The sequence below is a fragment of the Typha latifolia genome, chromosome 4 (assembly GCF_019914945.1).
Source record: "Typha latifolia isolate L0001 chromosome 4, TyphaL0001v2, whole genome shotgun sequence".
NCBI classification, from domain to species: Eukaryota; Viridiplantae; Streptophyta; class Magnoliopsida; order Poales; family Typhaceae; genus Typha; species Typha latifolia.
Window position 1 is genome coordinate 2,943,911 of NC_133089.1, and position 21,764 is coordinate 2,965,674.

Here is a 21,764-nt window from a genome sequence, read left to right on the forward strand (position 1 = left end):
TCTTGGAACAATGGAACGTATATTCACAAATAAACAACTACTTGACATCCTTAAAATGCTTTAGCACTATGTGAAGGTTTTATGTTCGACAGCAGCATTTGACATGCATACAAACCATCCTAAGAAGTCTTTACATATTCTTAAACTTACACGAGCTAGTAGATGATGCTATACGTTTCCCTTAAATAGTTTTAAAAATAAAGTCCTTGGCTTGTTGCCCATATGAGAGTTAAATGAAAATGTGCATGTTGAGTAAAAAAATACTTACTACAAAACCTAAACTAACCAAAGTAACCAAAGCAGTGGTTAATATGATACCCTAATTGCTAATACCTGCAGGCGCTTTAGATATTATATCATATATCTACCATGTAGAAAGTTATTTACAACATTAATGGTGAGCTGCTCACTTTATGACAGAACAATAACAAATTGCAAAGAAACTTGACCATGGATGTAACAATGTTACATTAGCCCGCAGAAGGATTAATCAACTCCACAAGTGTTCTTCCCATCACATCTCTATGTCTTCCAACTCTGGCAACGGGAAGCGAAGGATAGCTGCAATTCCTGTCAACTGTGCCAGTTCTGTTTGAATGCATGTGCATCAATAAAAAAAATTGAAGCAATCAGAATCTTAGTCCAAAGCTTTTTCAACTATGCAAATGAAGTTAGTAAGGAGATCAAGGGAGAAGGAATGTATGCTTACGCTCCCCAGAAATATGCATTGAAGAGAATGTATACACAGTGCCACCTGAGTCCTTGACTGACTCGACCAATTTGACATACTTTTTCCTTGTCTCTACATCTGAATTTCTGTTAATAAAAAAAATTCTATGATTACGATCTTGAAATAGATAAAAGAAAGATGACTCCTTTAAACAACTATGAACTCAAAGAGATTATAAGTAAACCCTCACCTAAAAAGAGTATCAGTTATTAGAAGATCTTGGATGGCCATCCTCTCATGAGCAACCTCCACATGCTTAGGCCCGTAACAACAACGATCTGCATCCTGCAACCAAGCAATACAAATCGACGTGAGAAAAGTAATCGATAGTATAGTCATGTGCATTTAGCTTTATGGAGTTGGAACTGCATAGAAAAGAACTCCATGATATTGTCATAATCTAAACATCTCAGAGAAGCACACCCTCGAAAGGTAACCCATTTCTATTTCTTGATCCTTTCAACTCAGATCCCCAAGGACAGAGGGCAGCATACGTGGTACTCAAATTCCATGAGATCACCAATAACATTAACACATCACATTTCATTTTAATCTATATATGTAAGAATTTAAAGTTGCGCAGGAGATACAAGTAGAATATCTATGATGTCAGAATTTGCTTTGGAGTATAGAAACTCACATTCGAAAGCATAGTGAAGAACTCCTTCAAAACTCGAACCTGGAATTAAGAAAGAACAAAGGCAAGTCAAAACTTACAATCAAGAAGTGTTAAAATATGAGTATTATGGTGGCAAGGTAGTGTTGTATCTCCTGAAGAGAGCACAGTCAAACATAAAAAATAAAAAAAACTAGTATAGTATGCACTTGTATTAATTCTCCAAGTCTGTGTTACCTCTTGTGCTGCTTTTGTATCTTTTATCAAAGCCATTACACTTGGGGCATCCAACACCTCCTTCAAACTATGCCTATTGTTTGATGAGATGAATGGAAACCATGAAAAACTAACAACTACATTCAACCATGACAAAGTAAACACATTTTAAAGGAAGAAGAAAGGCCATAAAAAGGATAAGTAATCCAAAACTGACTCAAGTATCATTTGAACGGTTCATCAACAATATAAGATTATTAGAAGCAAATATGAAATCATCTAATTTTGATAAAAAAAATTTACGGGTACATATAGAATTAAAATATGTAAGTAATGTTTTGTCATAAGTACTGGTTCAAATATAAAGTTTGTCCAGAATATGCAGGTCTAGTTTTGTCATGTATTCAGGTAGCGTCAGCAAAGCAGCTGACAAAGAAGGAGATAAGCTGAATGTGGAGCAATCCCAAGTCATCAAAGTCCATACAGCTAGCCCCCAAGTACGGCAACTCCACCATGTTCAATCGCATCAAGCCAGCTTCTATCATCACTTTGCCATCACCAACTGAGAGAAAACTCTTCCTTCCATATCCTCCCTCTTAGAAGACTCCTCCTTTACTACACCAACACTGTGCTTCATACAGCACAACACTCAACTCTACTTGCACAGTGATGCTAAAGTTATCTTCCAAAGAACACTGACCAACTCAGAGTTCTAGGAATTGAGGAAGAAGTCAGCATTAGGTGGAGACTGGAGAACAAGGTTGTTTTGGAGTTGCAAAGCAGGAGAAAGTAAGGACTCATCGGAAAGCAGATAAGTTTCAACTAAAATATCAAATCACGATCAAAGTTCAACAACATGAGACAGAAATTGGACTCGAAGAAGACCATACTACATTGAAGTCAGAGTTACTGGTTTACGCCTACCAAAAACTCACATAAGTTAGCTTTACAATGTGCTTGGGCAACAATCCCCTAGAGGGTTGAGAACTTGTCCAGAAATTCTGCTTTGTGTCTCATAGCTAACATCATAGTTGATAAGTTTGTGGAAAATGATGACAATGATTGGGAAATGTAATCAAGGTTAAACATCAAAATTTGAGATAAGCCATCAATGTTAAAGAACATTGCTAATATATCAGTACATATGGAAAAGGAAAACACTTTGAATATAAGGTACATTCAACCTATAGTATGCTAAATATTGCTTACAAAACATCATGAAAGAGCTTACTTGTAACCAGAGGTTGCATGTGCAAGAATTAGACGTGATTTGTTCTCAATGATCTGTCTTAGTTCTCGTCGTTCTGCTTCTAAAAGTAAATAATCACGGAACTGATCCTGTTAAATATTGAACAAAAAGTAATGTACTTATTGAGTTAATATTCAAAATAGGGACCTCACGTGAAATATGAAGCTAATAGATATCTTTCCAAACTAGTGATCTGAGTGTCTCCAATGTCCATGGTTTTTTATATTAGAATATATATGTAGGAGAACCTAAAAGATATAAGTTGAATCTCAAATCAATAGAAGTATGCAATATAAAATATAGGCCAAGAGACATTTCAATTGATAGGAAAAAGTTTAATATACCCATTCTGACATTAACATTAACAAGTTGAAATGAAAATGGTAATATCTAAGAGTCGGAACCCTTTAGAACAATGCCATCACGAAAGATATAGATAAAATCCTGAAACATTTATTGAACATATAAAACATTCTATTATTTTAGAGATATTCTTAATTTTTCATTGAAAGTTGTGTATTTCGGAAAAAGAGAGTAGAACATAAGTAAGAAACATTTAATAAATGACATCATTAGTCAATGACTTATATTTTCCACAAAATCAACTTAAATCAGAGAATCCTATATTCGCCTAGACTTTACTGGTCTCTAATTAACAGTTATTGTCAAGGTTTATCTGTTGTTTTCTTTTCACAAGCTATTATGTGATTAGTAAGTTTTTGTCACTTGTTCTAGTCTGCAGCTTTTGTAAGTATGCTTTTACATTCAGCCAATACACAATTAGTTGGTGAACATTGAATGGTTCTTCTAATTTCCAAGTTCTATAATGTCCCCATATTACGTCCTTATGTTACACATTTATGTTTCAATGAAACAGCGCTTTTGCCTTTTCTTTTAAAAAAAAAATAGGAAAATTTTTATTTCGCTCCCTCCTTTTTGCCTTATTTCTGTTTCGACCCCTTCTTTTTATGCCTATCTAAATCGATCTCTGCGTTTTATCATAAGTCTTTAAAAAAGCCCACAGGTTAGCATTAACCCGACGAAACACGATGGAATGCCGTTATTTAATTGGTTTTTAAGACAACTTCTCAAATACCAAAAATGCCCATCATAATTTACTAATCTCTACCATGGGTCATCCCCAATTTTTCATTGGATCTCCATGGGTCTCTCTTTAGGGAAAGGAAGAAGATCATCTCTAGTGTAAGAAAAAAAAGATCTCTACCGTTGGTCTCTCTCTAGGGCAAGAAAAAGATTATCTCCGTTCTAGTGAGTTGCGGAAGAGAGATTGGGGAAGAGAGCTCAATAACTAGCACTTTCGCCTTTCTCTTCAAGAACACCTAGATAAATCTTAAGATTAGAAGAGAAAGAGATCGGAGAAAAGAGATTGGGGAAATAGAGTTTTCAAATGAGAAAAATAGGGTTTTCAGATGAGAGATTGAAAAAAGATGGGGTTTTACTAAATGTAAATGGGTCGGGTTTACTGGCGTGTATAGATATGAATATCCAAGGGTAATTTGAGCACCATGGGTTAGCTTAACCTGAAGTTTAGTTAGTCTCCGTGACGATAGCCAACGGCAGGGGGTTTAGTAAATAGTAAATATAAAAAGCAAGGGTCGATTTAGGCAAGCAGAAAAAGGAGGCGAAATAGAAATAAGGCGAAAAGGAGGGAGCGAAATAAAATTTTCCCCAAAAAATACATCATTATGTTACGCATGAGGTAACTTAACTCAAGCCCATTTTGCTTACCTAGAAAAAGAAAATGCATATATATCCTGATCAGTAAAAGTTGCATGTCAAATAAATATCACATATCTGACAACAGTGATTTACATCCCATAGAGGAGCCAGATGTCTAATTATTCATTGTCGATAATTGCTACCTATATGTTCATTATAATGTCTTATAGCCTGGGTGATATGGCTCAGGGCAAAATCTCAACCTATCAGCACAGTCCTATACAATAATTCACCAGACACATCCTTGGTTTCTCATGGTTAGCAGCGACAGGAAATAAATAAGCAGCATATCCAGCAACAACTAGGTCCTGAAATAATTAGAGAGTAGCTCTATACAACGTCAAAATAACTTCTGTTGGGAGATTTTGACATATTTGTATTTATAACACGACATAAAAATATCATATTTGAGTTGTTCCATCGCATAGGTATTTTACAGCCTTTGATGGGACAATCGATCTGACTCTTTCAAAGGCAGGAGAACACACTTCCTTTCTACAGGACGAGGACTTAGTGGCCTCTCTTTCTCAGACTATTTTATATCAATTCATTGTTAAGGATTATAAAACAATTTCTGATGACAAAAAGGAAATGACAATAAATAAGTGTAGCACATGTTTCTCTCACAAACTATGCTAGTCAATAAGCTATAATTACTGGAATTATATTCAAGAGTCGGTAACTTACCTTTGTAAAACCGGGGCTTGCAAGAACCACACATTGGACAACTTTAAAATCAATATGCTTCAGCAAAGCCTAAAAATATGCATTTTCTATCAGGCACTCAGGCTTAAAAAGTTCTTTGCATAAATACAGTCATACTCTGCGATAAAAATTTTGCCTTTTCCTGCAGACTTACCTGTAGAACATTCTCAAAAAATTTCTTCAGAGCCTATACAATGAAGCAACAGCAAATTAACAACAGATATAAGCAATAAAAACTTAACAACATCAGGATGCAGTTAAAAGAGCCAGTTACATAACATACAGATTCATAACCAGCAATGGCAGGACCATGCTTCCGTGGAATTGAGGTTTCTACACGCGCTCGTGTTGTTGTTATGCTGTTAAAAAAGACAGATAAATCTATTAAAGAATGTAATAAAATCAAAGCTAACTTTTTTATATTGTGTGGTTGCTATCTGCTTAGGAACGCAACTAGCTTGTTGTATTGGTGACATGAAAGTTTAAAACAGCAACAAAGTTTCACTTTTCATGGTTGTTAAACATAATTATTGATTTTAAAGATGCATAAATTGCATCCTGTATCTGTCTATAAGACAAGATCTAGCAAGAAGTGCACTGAAGGATGTTGGGCAATATGATTTGATATGAAAATCCAAAGACAATTACTGTTGACAGATGCACATACAACGTCTTATTATATATCAACAAATGGGTGCTGATTTTTCTCAATGCCACTTAAAATATTACATGTTGACACCACTGAGTTGGGAACTTAGAAATTGCTTGGCAAATATAAAATATTGATCAAATGAGTAATAAGATTGACATCTCCAATAAGTCACTCATATTATGACATCTTATCATGTTAAGTACCTCCTTCCAATGAGAAACAAATGCGCGAGTCCTTCTTGCATGAGAACAACTGCTAGATCAGCACTTGCAGCAGGATCTAAAATGATCCACAACAACAACAACCAAGCCTTTAGTCCCAACTCTTTGGATATTAAAAAAACAGTATAACTTCAAAGAACTATCCCAAAGTCAACTACCATAAAGAACCAGGAATTTAATATAGAATGGTCAATTATATCAATGTTTTCAGCAAGCTTGAATGATATGCGGATTATCTTGAAGATTAAACTAGAAAAATCACCTGTTGTGAAGATGTGCATATCAACCTTGTTATTTTATTTAAGAAATCATCGCAATAGATATCAGTGTCAAGATATCCGAAAGAATGCTAATGAGTTTTTATATTTGAAAAATCCAACTATAGTGAGTACAACATCAGTTTTCTGGTAATTCATAGCCCAGCATTCATCGAATTATGTATTAAACCATTCCAGAAGAGAACAACATGTTAGATGTGCCTCAATCATCAAAATAATACAACTTTGCAGAGCAAGCAATTATGTTAAGGATATCATCCTTTAGGCTCTGCCCTCTTTAACAATTCCTTCCTCTTGATAATCAGATAAGTACTTATAAATGGCTACTACAACTTTTATCACCAACTTACAACAATATCTTTCTCTCATACCCTCACAGAGCCTTGATAACTTTGCAAGACCTAATTTAGAGAGACTCTTATCAACCAAGAAGCATCATAAAAGCTCCAACGTTGCAAAAACAGCGATACATGTCATAGCCTAATTATCTACTACTTGGAGAACTAGAAAATACTGGTCCAAAATAACTTCTAAGTTCTAACAAAACATAAACCTTCAGATGTAGTTAAATTGGAAAGCATTTAGAAATAACATAGAAGAATGAGTACTTCCGATAAAGTACTTATTTATGCAAATAACTGCATACCACATGCCTGATGAAGAACATCGAGTGCAGCCCAATCCCAAAGCTCCTGCATGAATTGAAGACCAAAGGACTTGACCAAGTAACATAATATAAGAAAAAAAACTAAAAGAACAAGAAAGAAGTCATGATCCTCCTAATGGTATCCAAGATAATTGGAAAAGAAGTTGATCAGAGGAACTTAGGCTTCTTGAAATCAAAAGGAGATGCACAGGAAGCAACAACCAAACAATCAAACAGAGAAATGGCATTTGACTTTAATGCTTAAGTCTAAATTATTTCATATAATGGCATGCAACAATTAGACCAGGTAAATTTACTCATGCATAGACAAGGTAAACTAAAAATAATCATCACATTAAGCTTCACTTCCAATTTTTTATGACAAAAAGGAATTAGTTTATAATTAAGAGCTTTTAACAAGTAAGGAGAGGATAAGAAATTAGAAAAATTCAATCAGAAGAACAGGATCCATAATGTTGAATGAATGATTAAAAAATAAAGAGGAACCTTAATAAGTCAGAATATACCTTTCGTAAAACAAAAGGTCTATGTGGCTCAATCTCCAAAGTGTGAAACTGTCCAATCTGCATTTTAGAAAGAGATTTAATCAGCTCAGTTCTCCGTATATCACAATTTATAGTAGATTTATCAGTTAACAAACCTTCACGTGTTCATTCTCCATTATATTCTTGCCACGTATACGCAAAACAGAACCCTCTTTGTCATAATCCACAGCCTACGAACAGCCATAAGAAGACATCTTACTGGTTATATACAGAATCACATAAGGTAACAAGATGCAGAAGAAGCAAGGAATGTGATATAAAAAGAATGACAAGGTAGTCTGAATAATGAAAAGATTAAAGAGTTACTTAACCAATGATCAGGTCTTATAAGGTCTGATAGGCCAGGGAACAGAAACTTCAAAAGTATCAAGTGGATTGAGGGATTTAATTTAATTAAGCATTTCTTATGTATTCTTGAAAGGTGAGCAGTTATCAGTGCCAAGGATGGTCATGCCACAGGCACGGCCCATGTCAACCACCGGCCATGTCGCAAGGAAGAGAAAAAGATAAGGGAGGCTACTCACCTTCACCCTTCACCACTCGTTGTTGACCTCGCCACTCGTCACCTGAGCTTGAGACGCCACTATCTGCAACTTAAGTTTTTATTCAACCTTATCCAACCCACCTCGCCCTTTCTTTCTCCTCGGGCTACGGCACCCTACGTGGGTGTGAGCGGCACCTCGAGCTCGGGAGGCAATGAGTGGCGATGGTAAGCTCGACAACGAGGTTGATGGCGAGCATAGAAGGGGTGTCGTGCAGCACCCTCTGTGCCTCGTGTTGGTACGCTGCCGACACAAAGTGTGCCGGTCGACACGGCCATCATTGATCAATGCTATTCTCTATGTTAAATTCTAATTATAGCTCAGACCTCAAGAGTGATATTTTAATTGCATCCCCTATTTTATTAAAATAGTACAAAATAATGTTACTTTCGCAAACATTTATCAGTCTATATTATGCATCCCATGCTTCCTGCTCTGTAAATCATGAGAAAAGTTGTTTCATTTCCCAAGTTAATTTTGCACATAAATATGAAAGATTCTTTTCCTTTTCTTTTTCTTTTTAGTGTATAAAATCCAATGTTTTAAAAAGCAGCCGCGGGTGGCAGGCGGTCACTCCACCGCCTAGCGCCTAGGCGGAAGGCGGGTGACAAGGCGGGTGACAAGGCGGTCTAGCATTTTTAATATAAATAAATAAATAAGTATAGTATATACAGAAATTTTAATAGTGCACTAAACCAAAACACTAAATAACATAATCACATTGGCTAATTGCTTATTAGTAATAACTGAATAACTGAGATATCTATTTACTAACTCTAGTTTATTCACACGAATCACATTCTAAAATACTCTAATCAGAAATTATATACTTAAATAGCAGGCAATTAGTAATTCCCTCAATTAATAATGCATGACAGTGAAAAAAAATTCATTCTATGTAATTTTAATTCAATAATTCATAAAGCAATTAGCAATTAACTCCTCTAAATTGGTTAGTTTTATTAAACTCGGTCCGCTATAAAACCCGACCCGCTCACTAATAACCGCATCTCGACTTGGCGGGCCGAAGCGCTAGCCCGCCAAGTTGGGCCAGGCAGCCCACCTAGCACTATTTAGTGCCTAGGCAGCCCGCCAAGGCGCTTGGCCGCCTTTTGCCGACGCCTTTCAATATGGCGGGGCGGCCGGTGCATCGCCCCGCCATGGCGGCCGCCTTTTTCTCTTTTCAAAACAATGATAAAATCATCGACATGTTCAATTTATTGCTCCCACCAACTATATATTTTCAATTGAGTTTGAGGCGTACTACCTTTTAAATATTTGTGATGTCTAAGCCCCTTCCAAAACCTACAAACGCAATCGTATTTGAATATTTTAGGAAGTCTTGCTTCTTGGATGATAAACCATACCCTCTCAAGAGTCAAATCATGTGTTGCAAATGTTTTGAAATTATTTCCGTTAGCTTGAAAACCTATTTCATCTGCTGGTGATAGTAAGTTTACCTCAACTTTAATTTCTAGCTTCAACTTTACACGTTCAGCATCTCTTCCTCCAGAAGCCATCTCTCTTAAAACTTTTCTGTTAGGTAAAAAAAAGAAATGCATATATTCAAGAACAAAGAAAATTATCTAAACATGATTAATGAATAATCAAAGAAGTTTACAGCAAACAGAATTACCAGAACAATATTCAACAACAGTAAACACTATCTACAACAAAAGTTAGCTACACTACAACTCCTTAGATAAGCCGACCTACGCAATCTAGTTTCAAAGATATTGTTTCACCTTCACTAACAATTGGATGTGGTCAAACCAAATAGCATTTAATCTATTATCTATGGTTGCACCGTTGCAGTATCATGTTGCAGAAGAAGTTCATAACAGAACAAAGATAGAATATAATGCAAAACATAAAAGGATCAAATTATGAAATAGGAAAGACAAATTTGATCAGAAAAAATCACTTCAAAGAGTCTACAATGAAATAATAACTGTAAAAAAATTTAGAATTCATAACTCAAAAGGCAAGTTTTCATTCATTACATTCACATGATTTACCATTTGAATCTAGTTGCCCTATGAGAATAATGGATAACAGTCTTCTAATATTAAAGTCCCCTTGAAAGACTTCAGGAAGACCCCTCCACCACTCAGATCTAAGAAACATAAGGCCATCCTCCTAAGTCCCATCCACAATTGACAAGATAACATGAAGCACTAAAAAAGTGAATATCACTGTTTGCCTTCTCTACCATCTCATAGCCTACAAACGGGATGCCCAAATCCAAGATTGGATACCTCTCATGGGAGACGATAGCAAGGTCCAAATGTCTTAACCCAATAAGAACACAAGATACAAGAAAGAAAATGGAATCGATGGTTCTCCTAATAATCTTGACAGCTACGTAAAAGAATGCAAATAGGAAAATATTATACACATTTTCTCCATGTGCAACCTATGTGCATTCTATTGTGTACATTTCTCCATGTATAATTTAAGTTCCTTCATGAACTTTTTGCAGTTGTTATCTCAACCGTTGGGGATGGTAACATCTTCCCTGCACGAAGCATCAAAGGTAATACTGCTTTTTACACTTATATAACAAATTGAGCACACATGCTTCCCACTGAGCAGGCAGATAACTATTCCTTTCAAGAGTACGTTACTAGATAATATGTAAGGTCCACTTCTTTAAGCTCAAATACATGTTTAAAACTTTGTCCAACTTTTATCTAATTGAAAAAACAAAAAGGACAGTACCAGGAGCACAAATTAATTACCCATGACAGCGTTAGGGCAGCTATCTAACTTCAAGGAGCACAATTTCGACTTCAGTCTGGATATAACTAAGGCAGAAACCATGATTATTTCATCTTCAGCTCTTAGCATAGTACTCGCAGTTCTATGCGAATTAAACTTGGTTTTTCTTTCCAAATTTTCGCTAGAGTCAGTTAAAGAAAAAACTAACATATTCTGAGGGCAACGAACCAAAACCTAAAGAACAGAGAGAACGCGTCAAAGAGTATACCTAACGGTTACAGCTTGAACCATGTCTCCGGCGGAGATGAGGTTGTAAGCATGCCACATGTCATCATCTTCTACCGGGACGATCTGAGAATGGATCCGATCAATAGTTGAATCACCATAGAAAAAAAAAAAGGTAAGAAAGAGGAATTAAATCGTGGATAACGATGGGAGTAGAAGTGGAGAAGAGAAAAGAGCGAAGAGAGCACCTTAACGCTCCCCGGTCCATTGCGAACAAGGTCTCGGCGCACGAGCTTCATGGCCGAGGACGATGGAAACCACAGCGGTGTTTGGATCGGAAAGTAGGATGAAGATTAGAGAAAGAGGCGAGTGGAGCGAAGTATGTGCCTTCGGGTAGCGCTGCTCGGATCCGAATAAGACCGGAAACCGTTATAGGTTGGTTTAACGGGTGTACATACTGGCTTCGGTCTGTACCCGATATTCTCGCCAAGGCTTGCTATACTAAATTTTTGGCGGCAAATTAATCGCCTCTAATCTTTTATAAATAATGACGTTTAATCTTATTTACTTCGTAGATCTTTAATTATTACTCAACCATGAGACAGAACTACATAATCTCGTCTTCTTAGTTAACTTTGCACTTGATTGCTCATCATATAAGCCTTTGGTGATACATGAACAACTGCAAGTAGAAAAGTGGTGATCATGTTAGTTTTCTTCCGCATAATACTCAGATTCAGCACCGAGTATAGATGAGTAATCGGCAAATATGTTCAAAATACTTGTTTCTTATGTCTAAGTGTAATAAGTTGGACGAAGGATAGAGAATTTTTCAAGGCACAACAAGTGTTCGATGATTGGTTTGAACCATAAAAGCCAAGAGAATTTTTCTAAGCTACAGACATTTTACGATTATTAGTTCTAACCAATCTGTGAACGGAAATCGAAAAGACGTGCTTTTAGGTAAGGTGCGCTCGAAAGTAAGTACGGATATGTGTTTTCCACCTTCGCTCAGGGACACTTTTCAAGTGTGTTTGTTTGTACTCTTTTTTTATTCGGGAGGAGATATATAAAGGGTATTTCAACCTAACCCTGTATTGGATTTATTTTTATATTCTTAGAGATATTTTTAGAATGATCGCCGGATGGAATGTCCCAAATCTATTTTAAACACATCTCATCTTTGAAAGAATTGCCCCCATTAAGGGTTATACATTTTTTTTTTTTAATTCTCAAAAGTTATAAAAATTAAAAATCAATCACAGAAATTAGTGAGTTGTAAATTTAAAAAGTAAGATAATTATAGATAGAATCATAAGTGTTAATGGGTAGTTTGTAAGTTATTTTTGTAAATTGTTATATTTTTTAGTAATTCATCTTATCTGTGTTTAAATTCGTAGTTTTTTTATTCAAGTTTAGTGATTTTTTTATGTTACATTGCTTGTGTTTGATATTATTTATTTACTTTTTATTATTTTGGATGTTCATTATTATTAACAAAGGATATCACATCTAGGGTTTATATATATTTTTCTTTTCAAAATTTATAAGACAGTTAAGTATATTTGCGCACTAAGATAGCGTTTGATTCATACATTAAACGATACCATCTATTCATGAATTAATTCTTCTTTAAATATATTTATGACAAAATTTTATATAAAATAAGTCACATAATCAGTGTGCTATAAAATCTTGTTGTCAATGTATAGATGCAATAAAGATACACTTTTTTTGAGCAAAATTTATGTAATAGTTAAGATACTTATTGACGATATATTAAATTAATATAAATTCTTATAAAAACTTATTAAAAAATAAATTATTATATCTTATAACTAAATAATAAAATATAAAATAAAATTATAAATATATCTAATTTATATTTAATAAATGATTAGAATATGAGATGCCTGTATCATCTCTTGTAGGAAGCATGATGGGGGTCCACGAGGGAGACGCCGATTGGTTCGTCGCATGACGGGTGGCGCTTGTAGTTAGGTTCTCGACCTACCCGTCGTAAATAATTGAAGACCTCATGCAATAAGGCAATAACCTCCTTAGGCCGATCGTCTACAGGTTCGAGCGCAAGAATTTAATGAAGTAGGCTAATTGGTAGTCGTCTCGGCTTTCCACGTGTCATTCTGTAATTTACCCTTAGCTATAACGTGCAGGGGTCGACTTGTTTGGTCTCGCAGCAAGTGCTTATTTAACGGTCATCTGACTCATAGCCCAGTCATCGGATGACACGTCAGAAACCACTTCCCGCGAAACGGTCTTTTGTCCGCACTGCGCTCGCTTCCTTAACCCGAAAAGTAGAAGACCGTAACGCCGACCCGGTTCTGATAATAGGACTTTAATCCAAGGGTGACAATTTTGCACCTTACTTGTAAATATTTATTGTTTCCCAAAAAAAGAAGAGAAAAAACCGTCCAAGGCGCAGGACCACAAATAAGGAGGCGCCCTTTCCCTCCCTCTCTCCCTCTCTCTCTCTCTCTCTCTCTCTCTCTCTCTCTCTCTCTCTTCCCTGTCCAAACGGGTGGAAGGGGGCCCTCCCGCCCGTTATCACTCGCGTTGAATTCGCCATCTTCTTCTCTCTTCCTCTTCGTCGTTCCCAACTCCCTTCCTCCCTCATTGACCCTCTCCTCATCTCTCCTCTCTCTTTTCCACCACACTAAGATCAAGAGAAGGTACTCATCGATCGTCGGAGCAATGGAGGACGAGGACGCGGAGGCGGTGACTAAGATGGCCACCACCGGCCCACCTCCTCAGCGCAAGGGCATCTCCTACAGCCAACCCCTCACCCGCGACGCCGCCCTCAACGTCGGCAGCGGTGGCATCTCCTCCTCCTCGGCCTCCGCCTCCCGCCGCAAGCACAGCCTCGACGACGAACGCATATACTCCTCCTCCGCCGAAGCCCCCCGATCCTATTCCTACCCTCACTACTACTCCTCCCCTCCCATATCTTCATCCTCCTCCCACCCCCACCCCCACCCCGTCCTCCCTCCCCACTACCCAAACAACTTCACCCACCGCATCCCCTCCTCCCTCTCCGGCAGCGAGGGCTCCCTCACCCTCGAGCGCGCCATGTCCGAGTACGGCGGCGCCCCCGGAACGCTCCCGGAATTCATGGGTAGCGGCGGCGGCACCGGGATCTTCCGCGTCCCCCTACGTGCAGCGATGCACCCCGAGCGCCCTGCGCCGCTCGAGATCCGTCCCCACCCGCTCCGCGAGACGCAGGCCGGGTCGTTCCTCCGCACGCTCGCGTGTGAGCCTCGCCGCGGGCAGCTCTGGGCCGGGACGGAATCCGGACTCCGGGTTTGGAGCCTACCGGAGGTGTTTGGCGGGTGGGGTGGGTGCGCGGCCGGGGCGAAGAGGGGCGACGAGGAGAGCGCGCCGTTCCGGGAATCGGGTCACACGTCGCCGGCGCTGTGCTTGGTCGTGGATGTGGCGACTGGATTGATCTGGAGCGGGCACAAGGACGGGAAGATCAGGTCGTGGAGGATGGACCAGACAGGGGTTCGGGATACGGTGTTGGAGGACGCCAGCCCTCCGATGCAATTTAGGGAAGGGCTCTCCTGGCAGGCGCACCACCGGTCTCCTGTTCTCTCCATGGTGATCACATCTTACGGTAAGGAGAGTTAACCGTCAATTCTTTAGCTCTGCATTCAAAATTTTCGTAAAGATTTTAGTTTGGTTAAGTTTTGATCTCTCATAATTCTGTTTTACTAAAAACGAGTTAATATTTAGTAACCCACCAAATATACCAATTAATGTGATTTAAACTTTACTATTTGGGCATCTACACGAAATAGCTTTAATGCTCTTAATTTAGATGATAGAGTAGCATTTAGCTGTTTATTTCTTTGTTTCTGTCAAGATGCATCTTTTGCGCTTATCAAGTAATTTACTCTCTATTGATGACAATACGTCCATCACCATATATATTTCTTACTGCTGTTTTGATTTTCCTTTAGATATGTTAGTGCTACAAACTATGTTCTGTTGAACCCATCGCTAGAAATAAATTCAAAATCATCTCTTTCTGTTTGCTGGACCAATTTCTCTGTTAGTTCTTCTCCATGCTTGTGCACTATACCTGCCACCGAATTTTTATTGGAGTCATAGCATTCTCTGTCAATTGCTTGAAAACTGCAGGTTAGATTTTGATCTGGGAGTAGAAGTTACCCTAACAAATCATTCTCCTGTTGTAATTGTGGTACCCAGGTGAAATATGGTCAGGTTCTGAAGGTGGAATTATAAAGGCGTGGCCTTGGGATGCCATTGAAAAATCTCTCTCTCTAACAACTGAGGAAAGGCATATGGCTGCCTTACTGGTGGAAAGATCATATGTTGATCTAAGGAGCCAGGTCACAGTTGGTGGCGTGTGCTCTTTGCCTGCTTCCGACGTGAAATACATGTTAGCTGATAATTCTAGATCTAAAGTGTGGAGTGCCGGTAGCGTGACCTTTGCTCTATGGTACATTTCATAATTGTCATTGTTTTTCAGAGAGAGGATAGTATTGATCTCTGTTTTTCAGAGAGAGGATAGTGTTGATCTCTGTTTTAATAAAAGCAATTTGTAATTGCTGTTAATTTTTATTCTTCCACAATATCTTCAAGTAGAATCTGTTTTGGTGCAATAACACAGGGATGCTCGTACGAGGGATCTTTTGAAGGTGTTTGGCATTGATGGCCAGGCTGAGGCTCGGGTTGAGAACCCATCAGTGCAGGAGCCATATGCAGAGGATGAGATGAAGGTGAAATTTGTTTCCACATCAAAGAAGGAGAAATCACAAGGTCCTTTTAACTTCTTCCAACGTTCTAGGAATGCATTGATTGGCGCAGCTGATGCAGTAAGACGAGTTGCAGTAAAGGGAACATTTGTAGAAGATAATCGTAGAACTGAAGCATTAGCAATAGCAATGGATGGAATGATCTGGACTGGATTCACAAATGGTTCTCTTATTCAGTGGGATGGAAATGGGAACCGGATGCATGAGGTTCAGCATCACTCTACTTCTGTTCAGTGCATTTGTTCATTTGGGGAACGGTTATGGGTGGGTTACGTTAGTGGAACAGTCCAGGTTATGGATCTTGAGGGAAATCTGCTGGGAGGATGGGTTGCACATAGCTCTCCAGTCATCAAGATGGCTGCAGGTGGCTCCTATATCTTCACATTGGCACATCATGGTGGTATTCGTGGATGGCATTTGACATCCCCAGGACCTCTTGATGACATTTTGCGAACTGAATTGGCCAATAGGGAGTTGTCCTATACCAAAATAGAAAATATTAAAATACTGGTTGGGACTTGGAATGTTGGACAAGAAAAGGCATCTCATGATTCACTTATATCATGGTTGGGTAGTGCAGCATCAGAGGTTGGTTTAGTTGTTGTTGGGTTGCAAGAGGTTGAGATGGGTGCTGGATTCCTCGCAATGGCTGCCGCCAAAGAAACTGTAAAGTACTTGCCCTCTGTTTTAGTTATGCTCTTCGTGTTTTTCATCATGTGATATAAGAGACATTATTCATTACATGTCATGGGAATTGTATGAGGAGTAGGCTTACATGTTACCTTTGTGAACATCCCATTGTCAGGTCCACGTACCGTGAAATGTCCTTTGTGTAATGTTTTTTCTTGACTCTTTTTGGCATCTTTCAACTTTCTTATGATTGGTTCGAAACTAATAGCAGGGCATTCCTTCATAGTATGTTTTCTCAAAAGTTCTTTCAAATTAATATTTGCATGAGCAGTTTCAGTGATTAAAAAACAATTTGCAGGTATTCCCTAGGATCTTTTAATGTCCAATTCGCATATACAGCTTTGTCCGGTAGATAGAAATATCACATAGATACTGAAATAGTTCTTTGTGCTTTCAACCTTCCAAACTATGTCCCTCACTACCTACGTCACTCTAAATGCATATACCAAAGCATGGCTAATGTGACAGTTTATTATGATACCTTTTTTGCTTTAGCAATCTGGTTTGACTTCCTTGTTCTTTTTATATCTTGTTCATCTATGGCAATTTACTGGTCTTAGGTAGGACTTGAGGGTAGCGCCAACGGACAATGGTGGTTGGACACTATTGGCAAGACCTTAGATGAGGGTATATCTTTCCAACGTGTTGGTTCTAGGCAGCTAGCAGGATTAGTTATTGCTGCATGGTATGTATCAGTCATGAATGAACTTCTTTAAGTGATAATTAATTGTTGCGTAGGTTTTTGACTTTTTGTTAATGATTTTTCTTAAACATTTTCCTAAAAAATATGCATAATGTACAATCATGTAACCTTTCCAAGGGCAAGGAAGAACCTTAGGCCTCATATTGGTGATGTTGATGCTGCAGCGGTACCATGCGGATTTGGACGCGCAATTGGTAATAAGGTATTTATCTTTTTAAAGTTCACATATTTTTCTTCTTTTCCTTATGTGCTTAAATGAAGCTTTCCCTTCTATTTATTCTGAAGGTAGCAAAGTTGTAGTTGCTGAAATTGAGATTAAATATTTGCTAGTAGCTTAACGTGATTTTTAGTTACTCATCAGTCATAAGAGAAAACTTTTAGAAACCAAGTCATAAGCGAAATTATAATGTGAGAAATTGCTACAATGAACTTGTGTACAAAAAATGAAAGATATGATGGTTTTTTTTAGATGTAAGTTGTTTGCATGAAATTGTGGGTAATTTTAATATATTTAGGATTGATGGAAACAAAATTGTATAAGTAATTACAAAATTACAACCTTTCAAATGCATTCAGTCAATCTCACAAACCTGAAGTTCTCTTCATGGACAGTGTTGATGTAATGAGCTTCCTAATAGTCATGATTCTTTTAGTTTGGACTTTGATTTATGCTAAATATGATACATACGCTAAACATTGTCTACAGGGTTCTGTAGGTTTGAGAATGAGAGTCTATGATCGAACAATATGCTTTGCAAACTGTCATTTTGCTGCACATCTGGAAGCAGTTAGCAGACGTAATGCTGACTTTGATCATGTTTACCGAACAATGTCTTTTAGCAGGCCATCTGTTGGACTTCATGGAGCAGCAGGTTGCTATTCTAGGTTTTCTATGAACACAATTTCACCCATGATGTTTGTTGATTATTGATATCCTTCCACCTGTAAGATTTGCTTGATGCCATTTTTATTATTTATGGTGCAGCCGGTGCTACATCTGTCCAATTGCATCGAGGAGTTACAGTATGTATCTTGACTCATTTGTTCCAGACTGATCTTCACTTTCTGCATTTTCCATTAGCGTGGAACTGATGTACTGATGGCAGCATAATTGGTAATTACAGGGCAGTGGATCTCAAACTGATGAAGGAAAACCTGAGTTGTCTGAAGCAGATATGGTTGTATTTCTTGGTGATTTCAATTATCGGCTTCATGGCATCACTTATGATGAAGCAAGGGACATGGTTTCTCAGAGGTGTTTTGACTGGCTTAGAGAGAAGGATCAGCTTCGAGCGGAGATGAAAGCAGGCAAAGTCTTTCAAGGGATGCGTGAAGGGCAGATCAAATTTCCTCCCACTTACAAGTTTGAAAGACACCAACCAGGCCTATCAGGTTTGACGCTTTGTACTTCTCATTTTGTTCAGTTGTCATTTGCAGAAGTAATAAGCATTTTATTGTAGTCAGGTTCTTTATGACTCATCCATGCTACCAAAGTACTAAACTATAAAAGTGTTTTCTGATGTTTGCTCAAAACTGCTGTTAGTTTCTTTTTTCTAGTTTTATATACACACTAGACTCATGAAAGCTAAACTTGTTGTACCAAATGCCTTGCAGGATACGATTCTGGTGAGAAGAAGAGAATTCCTGCTTGGTGTGACAGAATATTATACCGCGATAGCCGTTCTATTTCAGTGGCTGAATGCTCATTAGATTGCCCATTGGTTTCTTCAATTATGCTGTAAGTTATTCTACACTGCTCTAACTGTTAAATTGTCTGTATGGTTCTCATTAGATATAAAGCTTGTATTCCTGATTGATTAGGTACGAAGCTTGCATGGATGTCACAGACAGTGACCACAAACCTGTGAGGTGCATATTCAATGTTGAGATTGCACGTGTAGATGAGTTGATAAGGAGGCAAGAGTATGGAGAAATAATCATATCAAATGAGAAAGTTAGTTCACTGCTTCAAGAATCATCTGACGTTCCAGAAACTATAGTTAGCACAAACAACATCATCCTGCAAAACCAAGAATCAACGATCCTCCGGATCACCAACAAGTGCGAGAAAAATAAGGCTGCTTTTCATATCATATGTGAAGGCCAGTCCACTGTAAAGGAGGATGGAAACACATCTGAGCTTTGTTCTCGAGGTTCCTTTGGTTTTCCTTTCTGGCTTGAGGTATGAATATACTGTTTTATTTCTTGCCGTTGAAATGATGGAAGAATGTCCTACTTATGATTACTATGTCTACTGTCTGGCCAGATTTAAATATTTAAAGCTTACATAAGTGCTTCCTATTTTCTTTCTCAAGTAAAGCTTCAAAGCCTTCAATTGTATGAACTTGCTCACATATTTTCATTCTGTTGGTATTCCATTTGTAGGACAACTATCAAGCTAACTCAGTAATATACCTGTTACTCTCTCATCAAATGAACAGTCTAATAAAACAGAGTTACTGTAGTCTTTTTGGTTTGTTTTCATAGCTACTTTGACATTTTTTAGACAAAGGATCCTGTCATCATTGTACATGTAGTACTATGTGCTTTCTGTTAGTTTTGAGAAAGCTGGCACACCAATTGTTCTTTAGATTGTCAGCCATCCAACTGCTGTTTCCACTCTCCTACCTCCACTTTTAGGCTAGCTAGCAGACCTTTTCATTACGGCATGCTCTATGTGTACTCTAGAACAAGGTGAGCAACTCAGTTGAGTAAGAAACAGAATAGAATAAAGCCAAGTTTTGTTGTTGATACGTTGTCACACATTTCCTGATTTCTAGCTTCAATTCTGACAAGCTAGTAGTCTTCTTCATTAATAAATGACATACCAATATACCATGTTCTTGGTATCTTCTGCTCTTCTCAAATCTAGATTTAGGTGTCGGTTTGAGCTGTATATAGTAGAAATAGCATGCACTTGCTAACTCATTTTTGCATCCCGGAGGAAATTCAGTTTTCAGTGCATTTATTATCTGTCATTCAATCTCTTGATTGTCCGTGAGTAATTCTCTTCAATGATCTGCTCATTTATCCAAAATATGCAAGTATATTTATACAAAGTTGGAATTATGTGAACTAGCCATGAAATTGAGCCTTAAAATAGTACCTGCACTTTGACAATCTGGTTAGACTCTTTTGTTGGTTAAGTTTTAGTACTACAAGAGCATCTTTCACTTCTTGTTTCATATCTGCAGCTTTGCCTCTAGTATTGACAATTTAGGTATGGTATTGCACTCTTCATATAGGTCCATCCGGCAATTGGCATAATCAAGCCTGGGCAAACGGTAGAAGTTACTGTCCATCATGAAGATTTCTACACTCAAGAAGAATTTGTTGATGGAATACCACAGAATTGGTGGTGTGAAGATACCAGAGACAAGGAAGTTGTTCTACTAGTCAATGTAACGGGCACCGGTTCAACTGATAGTGAAAGCCACCGGATCCATGTACGCCATTGCTTCTCATCTAGGACCTCATGCAACGAAACAAAAGGTCATTCCAGAAGAAATCAAGTAAATCTGCACAGGTCTGACTTCCCACAATTTGGCAGCTCGGAGGTACATGACTTTTGCCACATGCGATGTCCTTGAGGTGATATACGAAAGATATGTATATTTCACATTAATGGAGGAAGACAACAAATTTGAAGCCGAAATCTTTCTTATTCAATCACCTAATTAACTTGTTCCAACATTTTTTTTGTACATAGTCTGCCACCGATTTAATGCAACTCCTGGAAGAAATTAAAGTTTCTGAGGTAGCTGCCACCATTAAATTTTAATTTTTCAGTATTCTTCAGAGCATCAGACTCCTTCGAAAAATGTGAATGACTTAATCAGGGTCTTGTAATTCATGCAATATGACTCATAGAGAGACCTTTAGGTGATGTGTTTATGAAAGTAAAGGGTGAAGATCTTGTACTCCTGTGTACCATTTTAACTCACACTTTGTTCCTAACAATGAGCAGTTTTCTGGTTGGCCAAAAGTTCAGATATTATTGTAATTATTTTCTGGCTGCCTCGATCCTTTTCTCGTTCCATTTTATTTGTTATACTTCTAACTAAAGAACGGGACAGGATTATATATAATTCATTACCACATTTTAGTAGGAAATTTTCATTTCACGCCCTACCTGTCAGTGATTTTGAGGGATTACACCCGAAGTTTTTTTATATTTACAAGTCTTACAGTCAATTCGACCCTGGAACTTCAGTAAATTCTCTATTTTCAACAAGTCTGAGGGTGTTTCATTAACTACACATATAACTTTGTAAGGTTACTTACCCGGAAACTGACTAATTGTGTTTATTAACTATCCGCCCGTCCTGGTGTATTTTGTGCAAAAAGGGTCGAGCATACGGCTTCTTGATTGCAAACAGTGAAAGGATAGGAGGGAATTAATGAGAAATCGTTCGTAATATCATTAAAAGTTTCGAAAACGAAGGCTACCTCAAGTTGATAGTAATGG

At 37.9% G+C, this 21,764-nt stretch overlaps 2 protein-coding genes across 2 annotated transcripts; one reads left to right on the forward strand and one right to left on the reverse strand.

Moving 5' to 3' along the window:
• Positions 1-323: 323 nt before the first annotated feature.
• LOC140786619 (protein PELOTA 1) lies at positions 324-11,512 on the reverse strand. Its single transcript, XM_073135186.1, has 16 exons — positions 11,356-11,512; positions 11,151-11,233; positions 9,622-9,697; positions 7,715-7,789; positions 7,581-7,637; positions 7,054-7,099; positions 6,112-6,187; positions 5,540-5,615; positions 5,411-5,443; positions 5,239-5,307; positions 2,794-2,900; positions 1,584-1,656; positions 1,371-1,409; positions 921-1,015; positions 710-816; positions 324-588 (listed from the first exon to the last, which is right to left on the reverse strand). The coding sequence occupies exons 1-16, from the start codon at positions 11,404-11,406 to the stop codon at positions 515-517; spliced, it is 1,137 nt and encodes a 378-aa protein (XP_072991287.1). The 5' UTR covers positions 11,407-11,512; the 3' UTR covers positions 324-514.
• A 2,079-nt stretch (positions 11,513-13,591) lies between these two features.
• On the forward strand, positions 13,592-21,281 carry LOC140787013 (type II inositol polyphosphate 5-phosphatase 15-like). The gene is made up of 11 exons (XM_073135750.1): positions 13,592-14,738; positions 15,335-15,587; positions 15,759-16,569; positions 17,154-17,278; positions 17,414-17,498; positions 18,003-18,168; positions 18,282-18,319; positions 18,421-18,688; positions 18,911-19,034; positions 19,118-19,478; positions 20,542-21,281. Exons 1-11 carry the CDS (start codon positions 13,820-13,822, stop codon positions 20,884-20,886), a joined length of 3,495 nt encoding a protein of 1,164 aa, XP_072991851.1. The 5' UTR covers positions 13,592-13,819; the 3' UTR covers positions 20,887-21,281.
• Positions 21,282-21,764: the final 483 nt, after the last annotated feature.

Bases quoted from the DNA above. Each gene is read 5' to 3' on its own strand.
- LOC140786619 (XM_073135186.1), bottom strand. From the start codon at position 11,406: ATGAAGCTCGTGCGCCGAGACCTTGTTCGCAATGGACCGGGGAGCGTT. The intron at 7,100-7,580 runs GTATATTCTGAC...CAATTCATGCAG, and splicing joins GACCTTTTGTTTTACGAAAG to GAGCTTTGGGATTGGGCTGC. The intron at 6,188-7,053 runs GTATGCAGTTAT...GGATCATTTTAG, and splicing joins TGTTCTTCATCAGGCATGTG to ATCCTGCTGCAAGTGCTGAT.
- LOC140787013 (XM_073135750.1), top strand. From the start codon at position 13,820: ATGGAGGACGAGGACGCGGAGGCGGTGACTAAGATGGCCACCACCGGC. The intron at 17,279-17,413 runs GTATGTATCAGT...AACCTTTCCAAG, and splicing joins GGATTAGTTATTGCTGCATG to GGCAAGGAAGAACCTTAGGC. The intron at 19,035-19,117 runs GTAAGTTATTCT...CTGATTGATTAG, and splicing joins TTGGTTTCTTCAATTATGCT to GTACGAAGCTTGCATGGATG.